At 41.7% G+C, this 15,327-nt stretch overlaps 1 protein-coding gene across 1 annotated transcript in view; it reads right to left on the bottom strand.

Annotated features, from left to right (window-relative positions):
• Window positions 1–1,241: 1,241 nt before the first annotated feature.
• SCAI (suppressor of cancer cell invasion) overlaps window positions 1,242–15,327 on the bottom strand; it is an 81,308-nt gene continuing 67,222 nt past the window's right edge. Inside the window, exons 10-18 of the mRNA XM_054998180.1 lie at window positions 14,521–14,622; window positions 14,199–14,300; window positions 13,910–13,988; window positions 9,663–9,762; window positions 8,820–8,901; window positions 5,275–5,347; window positions 2,901–3,074; window positions 2,624–2,724; window positions 1,242–1,766 (exon numbers count right to left, since the gene is read on the bottom strand). Coding sequence (XP_054854155.1) covers window positions 1,617–1,766; window positions 2,624–2,724; window positions 2,901–3,074; window positions 5,275–5,347; window positions 8,820–8,901; window positions 9,663–9,762; window positions 13,910–13,988; window positions 14,199–14,300; window positions 14,521–14,622 — 963 coding nt within the window. The 3' untranslated portion in view covers window positions 1,242–1,616. The remainder of the gene's footprint in view (window positions 1,767–2,623; window positions 2,725–2,900; window positions 3,075–5,274; window positions 5,348–8,819; window positions 8,902–9,662; window positions 9,763–13,909; window positions 13,989–14,198; window positions 14,301–14,520; window positions 14,623–15,327) is intronic.

The raw sequence follows: 15,327 nt of genomic DNA, 5'->3' as shown, positions 1-15,327 counted from the left end.
AAACTATATTCTAGGTTTGTAACGCATGAACACCTTCCTTGGTAGCAGTATTTTCACTGTACAAAGCACTGGTTAACTGAAAGCATACTGAAAAGAAAGACATGCATAACAGAATCTTGATGCCCTAAAGATGATTGTGCTTTACTGTAGCTTTTGGAACAGGCCTCGTCATCTACAGCAATTGGTCGAGTCACAGCTCATTTCAAAGCTGGGTGCAGAGGACAATTTGAAAGCAGCACCCTTCCTCAGCATCCCTTGCCTTCCTCCATAAGCTCTTCCATGCTCTCTGCTCTATTCTTAGGATTTGGATGATTTCCTGGTTGCCACTATTTGGCTTTTCAGCAGCCCCAAAGCCCCAGCAAACGCCCTCCTGCAATAGCCATGAGATTCCTGTAGCACAGCTAAGCACTTAAGAGGCTCTTGTAAAGTTACCATGCACCTCATGCTCTCATCTCATCCACGGTCTTGCAGGAAGATTTCACACTTCTCGCGATGATGGAGAAGGGAGCCTTTCTTACAACTGTAACAAGAATGTATTTTGAGCCACTAAAGAGACAAGGCAGTGGGGTTTGGTTTGTTTTTTACCACACTACAACATGAATTTGTGTCATTAATCATGAAACAAGGATGAACAGCTCTCTTGGATGTAGGAATGCCATGAAAGTTTCTCTCACAGTCAAAGTATGGCAGTGGAAATTCAAAGCAGCTCCTTGCCATGTGTCCTTGTGCAGGGGAAGGCTGGTATTTTCCATTCCTAGGCATGACGCCGGCCAAAGCTGGGGAATGGTATTCATTTGTATGGTGGAGGAAGGAAGTTCTTCCTTGAGCAATTCGGAATCCAAACTGACTGGTTCTAACCATCCTCATGGGGCAGGAGGATCATGGCTCTGTAAGAGGCACAGAGGGTGGTCCAATGAAGAGCTGGGGGCCAATTTCTTGATGTGGTAATATGCCCTGAACCAGTTATTTCAGGCCCAAAGGGGATGTCCTGCATTCTTACCCAGCACGTGACTTAGCTTTATATCAGAATATGGAATTTGTGAGGAGTATTACATTTTCTGGGATCACTCCAACATCCCTTCAGATATGATGCTCCCTCTGGAGTTGACTGAGTGTATTGTATTGAAACACTTGTTTATTGCTATCGCTTGCTTTGCACGGTGTGGTCCCACCATTCACATTTTAAATCCAGAATCTTTGGGGACAGAAGACCATTTTCTTCTTGGACTTTTTTGCTTCCAATTTTTTTTAAAAATTGTACAAAAATAAAGAATTTCCACACACATGGGCTAAAAGTGATAGCATTTAAATACTTAGCATCATTTGTGACATGTGGTTAGTTTCAATAATCAAATCAAAATTTAAAACCAGGGGATATCTTTAGTCTTAAAATTTTAAAAGATGCAGAAGGGTTTAGTATATAAAATTGACCCCATACAGAATGGAACAGCTGTACCTACAGCCATTTTATTTTTTAAAAAAATAATCATAAATTTAAAAATAAAAATCAAGTAAATTCCTTTTTGTGTATCTTCACATTAGAAAACTGCACCATTTCAAAAACCTGTGGCCAGGAACACCCCTCTGCAGTAAGAAAGCCAGAACATGTTTCCATCTTAATAATCATCAAGGGTGGTTTCCAGGAACACGTTTCGAACATCCAGCATGGAAGCCAGCTCCAAAATGTGCTTTTGGAGGTGTGGATTCTCCACAGTTTCATCCCTTGGCAGCTGGGGATACGATTCTGGATAATTTCTAGTTTCCTGCTATAGATAGAAGGGGGAAAAGCAGAAGATAGGACAGCATTTTAATTAGCTAATACAGTCATCATACAGAAGGCAAACATGTTTCATTATGCATAGCTGACTGTGGCACCACGTAAATTCTGGAACCATTCTCCACAACATGTATGCATCTACTGAGTCAAGAATATGAAACTGAGAAGGAAAAGGCCATGGAATGAATACCAGATGATACTAGGATGTGATGTTTTTGGTGCTGTTGAAAACAAAGATTTCTTGTCATGTTTTCCTCACTATGGGAAACTGAACCAAGCACCCATTAATTTCATTATAGGTTAATGCACATGCAGATACATACACAGAAGTCTAGAAGCATCCCTCCATCTTCGCACATTCTAAATCACTTTACATTTGTTAATTCATACTTTTAAGCACTTTAAACATTTGTTAATTCATACTTTTAAGCACTTTAAACATTTGATGAAATATTCCAGATATATGTAGATAGATTGAAACTCAAACAGTTCCTTAAGGAGTTGGAATGCTCAATACTTTTTTTTTAGTTTTGCAACAGGTCCCTATGCCTTATATTAACTGCACTAGCTGCTCCTTGGTTTCAGTGCCTTTGACAGAGATAGTAAGTTATTGAAGTTAGATGCAGTGACTGTGAAAGCATCTGCCACCAGAAGAAAAAAAGAGCACTTGGGCGTATGCTTTAACCTTTGAGCAAACCCCTGTTGAAGCTAAGCAGAAGTGTCTAAGAACTGAAGCTTGCAAGCACAGAAGAAAGCCTTTTATCCATAAGTAGTGCATTTCTGAATGCATGACAGTTTATCAATGAGTTGTTCTGAAAGAAAGAAAGACAGAGTTCCCTGGCATACCCGGAAGATTTTGTGCATCCTCATGGTGGCTGAGCAGAAGATGAATCTTGTTAGAAGTAAGCGAAGGAATTCATCTCCAAAAAACTGGAGAAAGGCCTGATCTGCAGAAAGGAAAAAGACAGAACTTACAAGAAAGCTGAATTCAGAAAGCCTCTTCATACATTGCTGAAAGGGAGACATGGGACTGCAGTATTTCTTGCCTCCCCGACCTGAGACACTGCACTTAAAATAGCTGTTGATTAATTTCAGCTGCAAAGCTCCCTCCATCAAAGCATACCTATGGAACGGGAATGAGTCAGCAATTGTGCAATATCCCTGTTGATTTTTCGAAGATAATCATGACACTTGTCCCATAGTCCTCTGCGCATGCTTGATAATCCAGAGACAAATAGGAATGCCATTAATGGGTTGTTCAGAAAGAAGGTGAAGAGGCTACCTCGTTGGGATTGATCTAGAAGTCAACAGAAGAAAAACATAACATGCTTGGAATACAAAACAAGAGAGAAATTGTCACTCACAGTAAAAGCCCTGCAGTTTTCACTGATGTGTGAAGATGCCATTTAAAAATCTCCCACCACTAGACAAAAGGAATCTTCCATAATTTCTTTTAGTATTAGTGAAAAGCCGAACAAAGGCTAAAGAGGGTCCCCAAAGTTGCATGATACAGACTTCTTCCATTTTGTGTACAACACGGGTGCCTCTGTGGTATAGTTAACCATGGGTATTTGCTACAAAGTGCATTTTTAATTTCTTATACATTATAACCTATTATATTCTGAAGGCTCAACTTGAGTAAAACAAACACCCTAATAAAACAAGATTTCATCCATTTTTCTGAAAGTCCATACTCTTTCATAACCCTGCATTTAGCCTCAAAGTACTGTGCAATCAGGTAGGTTTTACAGTTTCCAAAAACATGCTCAGGTTTGGACTTTGGCAAGTCTGTAGGAGGAGGATAGCCACAGAAAATGTATAACTAACATTAGCATGTTGGCATCAAATGCAAAAGGCATTATTATCACAGTGAAGAAAGAAGCACAATACTTTCATAGAACAGATCCCAACCCCACCCTCACAAACACAAAGAATTCTCTTCACCATCACCATCCCAAATATTCTCCACAAGGAAAGCTGTTCCCTCCTGCTGGAGACATTCACAGTTCTTGTTCTTTTAAAGGTAAGTTCTATTATTTTCAGCATTTCTCTGGACTAGCTTAGTGTTATTTTAACAGGAACAACACTTATTTTCAACTGAAAGCCTTTCAGCACATAATAGAACTTACCTCAAAAGCCAAAAGAGTGAAGGTCTCCAGCTTCTCATGCATTCACTGCTGACCACCACCTTCCTGTGTCACAAATTATGTCACCAGACTGGACTTCATGCTGGGAAGTAGCAGTAAAGGGGCAGCTCTCTCAGAGAGAGACACACCAGAACCATTTACAGTTATAGGGACTGGAAAAATGGGTTGGAAAGTTAATATAGAGAGCTTTTACTGAGCAAATATTTAGCTCCCTAATCAGATCAGTAGTCACTGCAGTGTTCCATTAAGTTGGGCCAGACAAGTAAACCCTGAATACAGCTTACTACAACTTCCATTGTGAAACAACACATCACTTCTTTAGCTATCAAACCTAAAAGCCCATGGAAGTGTGCTACTCCAGTTCCTTTTGAGATGCATGACCCTTGCGCTTACACAGTAAAGATACCTCTAAAGGTAGATGCCCTGGAAGGAAGGGTAGAGACACACACTTCCTTCAAATGCACCTATTTCTAATTGCCTTGTACTGTGCAGTATATCTTATGGAAGGTCTGTAGCCAAAAAGAAGCCTCCTATAGAAATAAGATGTTCCAGGTTTCTGCTTGTACACCCCCAACCAGTTTTCTTCTGATTGTGTCTCTTGGTAGAAATGTTTGTCACAGTGGTCAGATCCCTCCCCGCACCTTAGATTTGTCTTAAAAGCTTGTAACATTGTCCTAACTGGCTACTTCAGCTAGAAGGATACTTTGAACAGCCAGTATATCTGATTAGCCACCATTCAGCAGCAGTATTTTAGCTGCTGTGGGCTTGTACGGCGGATAAGCAGGATGGACCATCGACCCCAGCTTTTTGTTGTTTTCCTAGTAATTTCAGAAAGTGTGACTGGCAGTGCAGACAGTGAATATTCTACAAGAATTAGTGTGCTGCAGCCAGAATGACCAAGAATCTGGTGGCTCCTCAAGGGCTAAGGAATTTGTTGAAACACAAGCTTTTGAGAGCCAAATGCATGAATTTCTGCAATTCTGCTGCTGGAACAGAGGGCAATGCAGCCCAGTTACAGTTTGCTCATACTTGAGGAGGCATAAGCAATGCTTCCACCAGTGGAACAACAGCACAAGGATTTTGCCAGAGTAGCTTCACCAGGTGCCCAGGGCACATGCTTCCTTTTGGATAGTAAGCTTCGGTTATGACAAGCATGTTAATTAGATGTTTACTGCAAACTGCCAGAAGACAGAGAACACACTGTTCAACATGGCTCTGAGAATCAAGCAAAAAGGTGCTGCCAGAGATTTTAATCTGCAAAGCTAACATCCTCATTCATTCGCTTTGTTAAATACAGGATTTTAGCATAACGGTTGAAATCCTGCTAGGGAGGACCAGCACCTTCCCTACCTTGCAACGCTTTTGGATATGTTGTAGGAGAAAGTAGGCACACCAATGGTTGTCCAAATAAGTTTGTGAAATTCTGGAAGAGAACAGATTAAAGACAGACACAAAGAACTCAGAAATCCTAGAACAATAGTGAAACCAAGGAAGTGTGGACTGATTAGAAGCTAGAAATGTAAGCTGATCTAAAGAAAGAACAGGCTTTAAGTATAACGTATCTATTAAGAACATGTCTGCACCACTTTTTTAAAAGACATTCTTCAAACAGAAAGGGCATATGAAGCCAGAGCTGGGTACTATCCCAGTTTAGAGTTCCCCAGAGCAACATGTTAAATCTGACGTGTCTGTCCACATACAATGCCCTTTGAGCCTTTTGAAAATGTAAGCAGAAGAAGTATATCCCCAAATCAAATGATGGACGGACATGAAAGACAATAAGAAACTGATGCTCAGTTCTGTTTATCTGTTTGACAGTAGGCTGTAACAAGCAAGGACCAGCAACAAACTCGCGGGGAAATTCTCCTGCTGGTCCCCGACTTTCTCCCTCTAGCCTCTTACTCTTCCCTACTTTCTGCTCCTGTTCCTTTGTCTCATTCTTCAATGCACCTTTACTTCCTCCTGCCCTCCTGCTGCATCCTTCTCCCCACTCCACACAAAACAGGGTTGCACCTATCTGTAACTATTGTTCATCGAGTGTTCTTCTATGCAGACACATATGAAAACTGCGCATGTGTAGGCCGGTCTGCGCATGCACAGTTCCCATGTGAGACTGCACAGAAGACATGATGATGAAAACAGGGTTGCACCTACCTGTAACTGTTGTTCATCAAGTGTTCTGTGCAGACCCATATGGGAATTGTGCAAGCGCAGCTGGCCTGCACCTGCACAGTTCTTCTAAGGGACTGTACAGAAGATACGACGATGAACCCAAGGTCCTGCTTGCTCCTCCTCTGCTTTTCTTTCCTTCAGCTTCCTGCTTCCCCCCTCTTTATTTCACTGCCTTCTCTCCAGCACCACCACCTTCCTCCCCCTCTTTGCAGTGCTATTCCAAGGCTGCCAGCACTTTCAGCCTAAAAATCACTGGGCACTTGGTCAACCATCTTCCCAACCAGCTTCTTCCTCACCTTTTGGTAGCAATAGCTGCTGCCCCTCCTCACAACCACTGCTGCCAGTCCCTTTTTCTTCCCTGTCCCTGACAATGCTTCTTGAAGGTTACCAGGCAAGTCCCAAGATGGTAGCTGAGATTGGAGGACTTTCAATCCCCCTAGGCTTTAAAAATATTCAGATTTTTCTGGGGGGAAATCACCATAGCTTTATCTGCCCCTATTGTGGAGATTTTGTGATCAGCTTTAGATATGTGAGATAAGCTTCTGTAGTGCATTGTGGACGTCACAGACAGCAAGGAATGAAATCCTGCATGTTGTAGGTCAGCAGGAAAAAGCAAGACCCAAACAATGGGGACAAAAGTCCTAAGAGACCTAAGAGTACTTAACTAAATATTGCAATCGTTTATAATTTTTTGATTTTTTAATTTTCCAAAAGGGCAAGTGCAAGCAGTGCAACCTATTATATAACCGATCACTATGAATTGTTGCTAAACAAATTCCTATTTTACATACAAATCCCAAGTAACCAAAGCTCCAAAGTAAGTTAAGTATTTCAGTTCATAGGGGGATGGGCGGTATATAAATTGAAATATAAATAAAATATAGTTTAAGTTCATGTTTTATAATCTTTTGTCTTCTTGAAGTTTTAAACATACATAGGTCAGCTTTCCCACTTATTCACACTGAGGCTTGGAGGGAAAGCAAAAGAGGATCAGAATTAATCACATATGCAGAAACTGTAGCCTGCAAACAAGCCCAGAAGTGAGCTAAACCATTGTGGGAATTTGCATGACAGCAGGCTCAGTGCTTTTGTCTCGTTTGCAGGCAGACAACCGTCATGTAGAACCGAAGTTATCATCGAGGGGAAGAAGTGTCGGGGAGAGTTGGCAACAGGTGCACTAGCACTTGAAACATCCCGTTTCACGAAGCTTCTTCATAATCCAAAATTTATACTGCTTAAAAAGTATAAATATGCTCACAAGAATCTCCAAAACTAATCAGTCCTTTACATGCATTGGTGCCGCACACAGTGTCTTTCAGTGTCAGGTGCTTTTCAGTAGAGCAGCACAACACGGACACCCATAGAAAACATTTTCTGTGTACTTGGCAGTCACCTCAGGAAAGCAGAAATATTACTTTGTAAATACTTTCCTTTTAAGAAATCCAAAGAACAGCTTGGAGGAGAAGTTACCACACTTACTGCATTCTAAGAAGCATGTACTGTCAAGACCAGCTGCGGGTCAATTAAGGCGAGGGGAGAAAAGTTGGGCGGAGGGGAAATTAGGATTTTAGTGTATGTGACATGCCAGAGGGATGATTAGGATTGATGGTAGAATTCCCCAGTCATTCATCGCTCCATGATTCCTTGTGCCCTTTCCTATTCTGTGTTTTTAGAAGGCAAATGACTGCCCCCTTTTTCCCATCCAAAAGCAAAGTTATCACTTCCTAATATGTTCCTTACAGACTAAAAGGTAACTGAACTTATCCTAATTCAGTGTAAAGGGATATAAACTACTTGGTTTCTATCCAAAATTCAAACCAAGTTAGCAGCTCTTCCAAAGGTTTCAATTCCTCTAAGATTCATTAAGCTATTTCCTACTAAGATTTTTAAAATATTGAGGACCAGATGGGTCTAATCAGGTTACTCATCCTCTCTTTCTTTCCATACCCAAGTGCTGATTAAGCAGAAAGCTTAAGAGCCAGCTTAGCATAGTGGAGCAGGACCTAGGACAACCAGATCTGAATCCTGCTCTGCCCTAGAAGCAAACTGGGTGACCCTGGGCCCATTACAATCTCTGAGCATAATCTACTTCATGAAGTTGTTGGTTGTAGGGATAAGGAGAAGGGGAGAACAATGTGATAAACCACTTTGGGTCCCAATTTGGGAGAAATGTAGGATATAAAAAAAAAAAATAAAGCCTCATGCCCTTGGACAATCCAGCCAAATTTAGAAGCTGAATACCTGGGCTCAGGTAAGCAATAATCAGACTGTACAGAAACAGCTTTTTAAAGTAGCCTGTCCAAGTAGCTGAAAATGGCTTATGAACAAGCTGAAACAAGCCACGGCACCACCTTGGCAAATACTCACTTTAGCAATGTGGGGTCTCTCCAAAGGTACTGCCATTATCCATGGGTTAACACAGTACTGCACTGCTTATCTCAGGAGGACCAGGATTATACATAGCTGTAATTGTACCGTGAAGTCCAGAATGAGGCATAACTCAAAATCCAAGAGCTGGTACAAAATCCCAAGTGAATCTTAGTCCCTACTATTGAAAAATGGGTGCCTCGAACTGAGAAAAGTTCTGACCCATAATAATGCAAGGATCACAATGTAGAAGAATGCTGCATCCAGGAAACAGAAATTCCAAGACTCATTTCCTTCAAAAGCACTGAGGTTCTCCCTAGAAGCACCTTAAACATAACCACTTGCAGAGACCTTACCTTGTAGGCAACACTGTTAGATGAGTCCACTATGATAAACATGGGCTTCCTGGTAAAAGGATAGAGATCACCAGGGTGCAGGCTAGAGGAGAGAACAAGAAATATTCAGGGTGCACTGGGAACCCAGGAACGGACGGAGCTATTCCAGAAAAGCAAAAAAGTAATCTTATATATGCCTCCTTTTTCTGGTAGGCAAACAGTAAGCAAACCAAACAATTCATCAGGCTTGCTTTATTCTCCTTTGCAATGGATTCACACTCCTGTTGCTATTATTAAGGCTCATGGAGGACTAGAAATATAATGCACAGGGTTGTTGGTTTTAAACCACAATCAACTTGGACTGAACAACAGAGTTGTTATATGTTCCACAGAAGCTAGACAGCTTAATCAGAATGCATCCTTCCCTGCCCTCCGCCAAATCTGCTATCTAAAGAGCCTGTTCAGCCGTAACATTCTTCGGGGATCTCTTCCCCCCTCCCCCAATTTCACTTTTTACTTGTAAATGCACTTGTATAAACATAAACACACACAGATCCCTGCTCATAGGTTTTCAGTCTAAGTAAGTGAGCATGGATGTAAAGTTGGTCAATCTTTCTAAGCATCATACAGCTCCTGCTAAATCCTCTAGAACTTTGATGTACATTTATTTGCACACAGGAATATTTTCAAGACGGATCCTTGTTTCAAGCAGGGCTGTACAGGAGGCAGGCAGAACACTCATGAATCCTAAACAATTCAAGGCTTTACAGAGTCAGTGCAGACCACAGATTTTTTTTTTTACAGTACATTTATAATATACAGGAGGCTGCCTGAAATCTTTTCTTCTGAAAGCAAGCTACTCACCAGTGCATCTCTTTGTATGACTGGTTCCGCTTGTGGATGGCATCCCCATTTATAACATCCCGATTGCTGTTTGTCAGGACACCCCCAAAATCATAGGGACCTACAGGAAACCACACAGGAGCCAGAATGAATAGCAGCAACAAAGTGAGGTTGGCAATGAAACAAACACGGTATAAGAGAAACAGTACCAACTGGGGGGAAAGTAGAATTCCCAAGAAGTTACCAATTGTGGGACAACTGGTTTGTGCACATAAGCTAATACAACATCAGCGTTTCAACTTGGGAATGCAATGCATCCTCTATGCTTTGCACTGTTTAATTTGGAAACCAGAAAATAAGGCAAGGTTACTGCATTCCTTTATAATCTAGCCTTGATTAAAATTTGGCAGAGTCACAAAAGACAAGATAGAATTGCCTCAAGAACCAGGTTGGGACTGCTGACTCCTATCTGGCCATCCCTGCTGTAAATGATGGAGCAAGCGATTGAGAGGAAGAGAGAGACGGTATTAAAGGCTGCTTTAATGAGAGCCGTGTTTATTTCATAAAGGAAAATCTGATATATATACCATATTTAAAACCACCACCAAGTCAATATATTCAATAGCTAGAATTCATCTTTCTAACACATCAACAAGAACCTTTCCAGAGTTAGCAGTAACAGCCACAACTACAGCAAAAGCAATACTGAGCTGCTGCAGGGTGTGTGTGCTTTGGTAAGAACTCCAGGTAGACTGGCTCTTGGTAACAGCACCAGCTTTACAACTGCCTAGTGGGACTTGTTTTCCAAAACAAGCTGATGAGTTTTTCCAAACTGACTTTGCATTAACCACCTGTTCCCGATGGAGATCCATGAATCTCATCATTTGTTTGCAAGGTAGTTACTTAGCTGACTTTACAGTCCAATCCTATGCATGTTTACAAAGGAGTTAAGTCCCACTGAGTTCAACAGAATTTGCTCCCAAGTAAGTGTCCATAGGATTGCACTTTAGGAGTTAATCCTCATAATCAGCTGGTGATGAAAGCAAAAAGCCAGTCACTTTATAAACATGCTTCTATAAACATATAATTTGTTAGTCATTTCAAACCACCAAGTTAATACATGCGAAACCTGGTCTTATGAATCAGGACTGAAGACAATCATAGGGTCAAGTCTACACAAAAGGCATCTCATGTCCTCAAGGGGATCCCACTAGCAGATAATCAAGAGACAAAGTTATCTGTGATGACTGATTAAGTGAAAGCTGACAACAGCAGTCAACTATTTGCATTAAGAGCTGTTTACAACTGAATAATCAATCCACTCAAATGTGAAAACAGGTCCACCACTGATAATGAGAATAATCCACAAGTCCTGTAAATGTAACACAAAGACGGGCCAGAGATGCAGTTAAGCCAAACTCCAAGACGAATTTCTTGAACTCGGAGCTTCACAGCACATCTCAATATCCATTTTAAAAATGCTTTCCCTTGATACTTGAACAGTTTTGATTTCAAAACTCAGCTGTTGTTTTGCTCAATGATCCTTAGCCCTCCTGCTGAAATTGCCCTTTCCTCAAGAAGTTAATAAGCCTCCAGTATTGTAAGGAACAATTGTGTGGATCAGAAACAAAGCAGAGAATGCAACCGGATATTACATAATCACCTGATACTGTCTTCCACTTTTACAAAAATCATCACAACTCCAGCCCACAGTAACTGGGCTGCACCAAGATTTCAGTTACTGACATTTTTCCATGTTGTATTGTCGAAGGCTTTCACAGCCGGAGAACGATGGTTGTTGTGGGTTTTCCGGGCTGTATTGCCGTGGTCTTGGCATTGTAGTTCCTGAAGTTTCGCCAGCAGCTGTGGCTGGCATCTTCAGAGGTGTAACACCAAAAGACAGAGATCTCTCAGTGTCACAGTGTGGAAAAGATGTTGGCAGGTCATTTGTATCTACTCAGGAGGGGTGGGGTTGAGCTGAGTCATCCTGTAAGAGTTTCCCAGGGTGTGGAATGCTAATGGCGGGAGGCTTTTGGTGCTACACCTCTGAAGATGCCAGCCACAGCTGCTGGCGAAACGTCAGGAACAACAATGCCAAGACCACGGCAATACAGCCCGGAAAACCCACAACAACCATTTTTCCATGTTACTGCTGTTTTTAAGATTCAGATTTCCAAAGAATTACAGATCTAAGGGGCTGGAAGGACAAAAGGATGTGACGCATGGGAATCATACAAGCAGGACCAGGGAACAACAATCAATGGAAGAAAAGCAAGAAGCTGTGTTTGGAGGCCCAATTCTGATCAAGGCTCTACACAGTTCCTTGCTGGCTTCCAAAATGTCTCCACACAGCGAGTGCTTTTTAAAACATGCGCATTGAGATTTTCAGTATAATTGTATCTTGCATAGAAATCCTGCAGGTTAACTCATGACTTCACTAAAAATGGTGGTAGAAACTCAAGAAACTCCTCTAAATATGCTCTCTAACTGAAAATGCTTTATCGCTTTTCAGTCTTGGTTCAAGGGACATTTGTGACATCATCATTTAAGACTCGGAGGTTAAAAGGACAAATGCAACAAGCCCCTCTGTTGCTTTTTTACAGATGAAGTACTGCACTGGATGGACTTTTGTCCTAAATGAACAAAGCAATTCTTATGATCACTCACATAATCCAAGAGCACAGTGACTGTTGCATTATACCGCATCTTCAGGTATACCCTTCCAAAACCAAGACAATTACAAGACTCAGACTCACCTGGATAGCTGCTTTCCGTGCTCCTGGTTGGTGCAACACTCAACTGGGAGAACAGGAAGCATCCCAAGGAAAGAAAATCCTCCTTCCCACCAGGTCACTAACACTCATGTGCAGCACAGCAAGTCAGTTAAATGTTTTACCTGAACTGGCCCCCTACTGGTCACAGGGATCAGAAAGGGCTGAAGGGGGAGGGGGCAACTGGGAGAGTAGGAGCAGTTAACCTGATCCCTAACATTGAGTTGTCTAGAGGGCCTTTAAAGGCAGACAGACATCACCTGGAACCAAGAGAGGCTCTCCAACAGACAGTGCTGGAATATTCATTCTGTAGTACATTGGGAAGAAAAAGTCATGCAGGAAACTTAAAAAAAAGAAACACAGACCATACAGAGGTCAACAGATCTGCATCCAAAGCACACAGAAAAGTCCAACGCCAATCAACTTGTTAAAAAAACCTGTAACAAAGATTTTACAGGTCCTTTTTGGTGCAAGTATCTGGAAAGGTTTATGAACCATGCAAGGAAGATGGAACAAGCATGCATTTTATAAAGGAATGCAAGTCTTAAGTGGATGGAGTGAATCTAATCTGACTTCTTTTTGGTAGGATTTCTTCATTTAATGCAAACATGATACCTTGGGAACCAAATCATTTCAGTTTGTTTGATCTGGACAGTCAGCGTTGTTTTTCTTAAATAGCTTTTAGTTTGGTTTTTTGATGGAAGTTGCATCCCAGTATTTGGCCAAGTTGGATAGGTGGGGAGGGAAGTAGGGTGGAGGGAAGTTACCAAAGTCATGACAAGGGCTTGAATTGTCATGGTAAGAAGCAGAGAAGGAGCAACATCTATCTTTCTCATGCCGATTTCAAGTACAGCCCCCCTCTGTCCATGCTTGGATGTTACTAGCACTGGGTAACTGTTTTATGTTCAAATGGTACTCAGAAAGGGCCAAGTAAGCCCCAGAAGCATGTACAATTTCGGACACTTCGGCACAGTCCAGATGCTTACCAAGTTAGTGATTCTCTTCACACAGTGGAAGAACTAAGGCCCATCCAGCCCGGACACACAATATCTGAGCCTTGAGATCTTTAACGTGTAAATCAAGTTTGCAAAAATATTCCCCCTGGTGTTTTACAGAGGGAAGGAAAGAATGTGAACTGGAGCCATGTTCTTTAAAGCACTGTGGACGCAAATGAGAGAGTAAATAGGAATGTCAGATGGACGCACCACACACAGGCTCTTCTGCTGTGCAAAGAGGACTGCCGGTTTGGTAAGTTCCTGAACTGGGTTCAGCAGTTTGGATGTCTGACAAATCTGATATGGGACCTAAAAGTAGATTGAGAAGCAGACCCCCAAAACACATAGCATTAGTATTGCTGTGCCAGCAAAGGAAAGCTGAACCAGTCAAGAAGAAAAACTTTGTCTTTGAGAGGAGGAGTTTGGAGACCTTCTGTTGGTCTGTGGATCATAAAGAGAATTCAAGCCCTGCTCATGACAGGGAGCATTCCTTTATTTGTACCTTCACTATCCGAACGACCTGAAGGGAACACGCCAGTGGCCGACAGGTAGATCAGCAGGACGCTATTTGCGGGCAGCTCCTGAAATGTTGATGGGAAAAGAGTTGGTGTTTATTTTGAAGGTACGATAGAAGCACATCTTACGCATCAATGATGCCTCATTTCCAGCTAAGTTCCAGGGGACACTGGGTTTCTTTGAGCTTACCCAGGGGAAGGGATTTTTTTTAAGATTACGTTTTGTGTTAGGACATTCTTCTGCTGAAGAGAGGCACTCTCCGTTTTCCCACAAACCTTAAATGACGCAGCTAGGAAGGTATACAGCTGACTGAAAGTTGGCTTGTATAGCAAGTATTTGTGGGGATTCTCCCTCCTCGCTGGCTTTTCAGCTGTCTCCTATTTAAAAGAAACATAGGTTCTTAAAAGAGCTTTTGTATTTTTCACTTTTAAAAAAGGGCAGTGATTCTTTATCTCAGCATGGTACAACTTTATTTTTAATCAGCTCATGTGGAATTTTCAAGTGGAGGGAGTAACTATGCTCCCCACCCCAAAATTAATGTCAATTGCCAGCCTACTGAGTGAAGGGGGGAAAGGTACAAATATAAACCAGACTTGCCTGCAATCCAGGCTTATTCATTTGTGATGCTAAATTCATTGGCTCTCTCTCCAGAGCTTGCAGCATCCGGAACATGTCGATTGTCAACTCACTGAACTTCACCTGTAAAAGAACAGCTTGTAACTTTACAGCGTATTAAGGGCCTCTGGAGCTAGCTATGGGGGTGGGGGTGGGGACAGAAGTATTAAAAGTATTTCTTAAAAACAGAATGCTAACTGTTTTTACAAACAGTAAAAACCCCTATACATGAACAGGAAAAAAACAAGGTATTTTAAATTAAAAACTCATGTACAGCCCCAACCATATAAACAGCAACACATTTTGGTCTCCCCCCTGCTCAATCCTATAATTAGTATAAGCGTGTAAAAACAAAAATGTCTTGACATGATGCCTAAAATCATATAGCAAGGCAACATGTTGTACTTCCATATGCTGTAGTTCCACTGTTTCACTGGCACTACGAAGGTGGCTAGCTGAGTGCTGGCCACTGGCCAGCCAGATCTCCTTCTACCGAGGCCTCTTCAACGACTTCTGAAACTACTTTAGCAGCCACAGACCTTATTAATGTGCCACTTCCTAAACATCTGTATGGAGAAAACAGTTGTGGACAGACTGCCACATTATATTTCATGACTCCAGTGTGCCTCAGAATGTTACTTCTATCTAGAAGTATCAATAACTAGTTTTCCATATGACCTCTTTTTAATAAAAAAAAAAGATGGTGCTGAGAAGATTCTGCTGCATCTTGGCTGGCACATCTGAGATAAAGTAAATGTATTCATTCTCCAGTAAATTTTGAAATGCAAA

The sequence above is a fragment of the Eublepharis macularius genome, chromosome 14 (assembly GCF_028583425.1).
Source record: "Eublepharis macularius isolate TG4126 chromosome 14, MPM_Emac_v1.0, whole genome shotgun sequence".
In the NCBI taxonomy this organism is placed as follows: Eukaryota; Metazoa; Chordata; class Lepidosauria; order Squamata; family Eublepharidae; genus Eublepharis; species Eublepharis macularius.
Note: the sequence above shows the minus strand (reverse complement) of the source record. Positions and strands in the feature narration are given on the sequence as shown.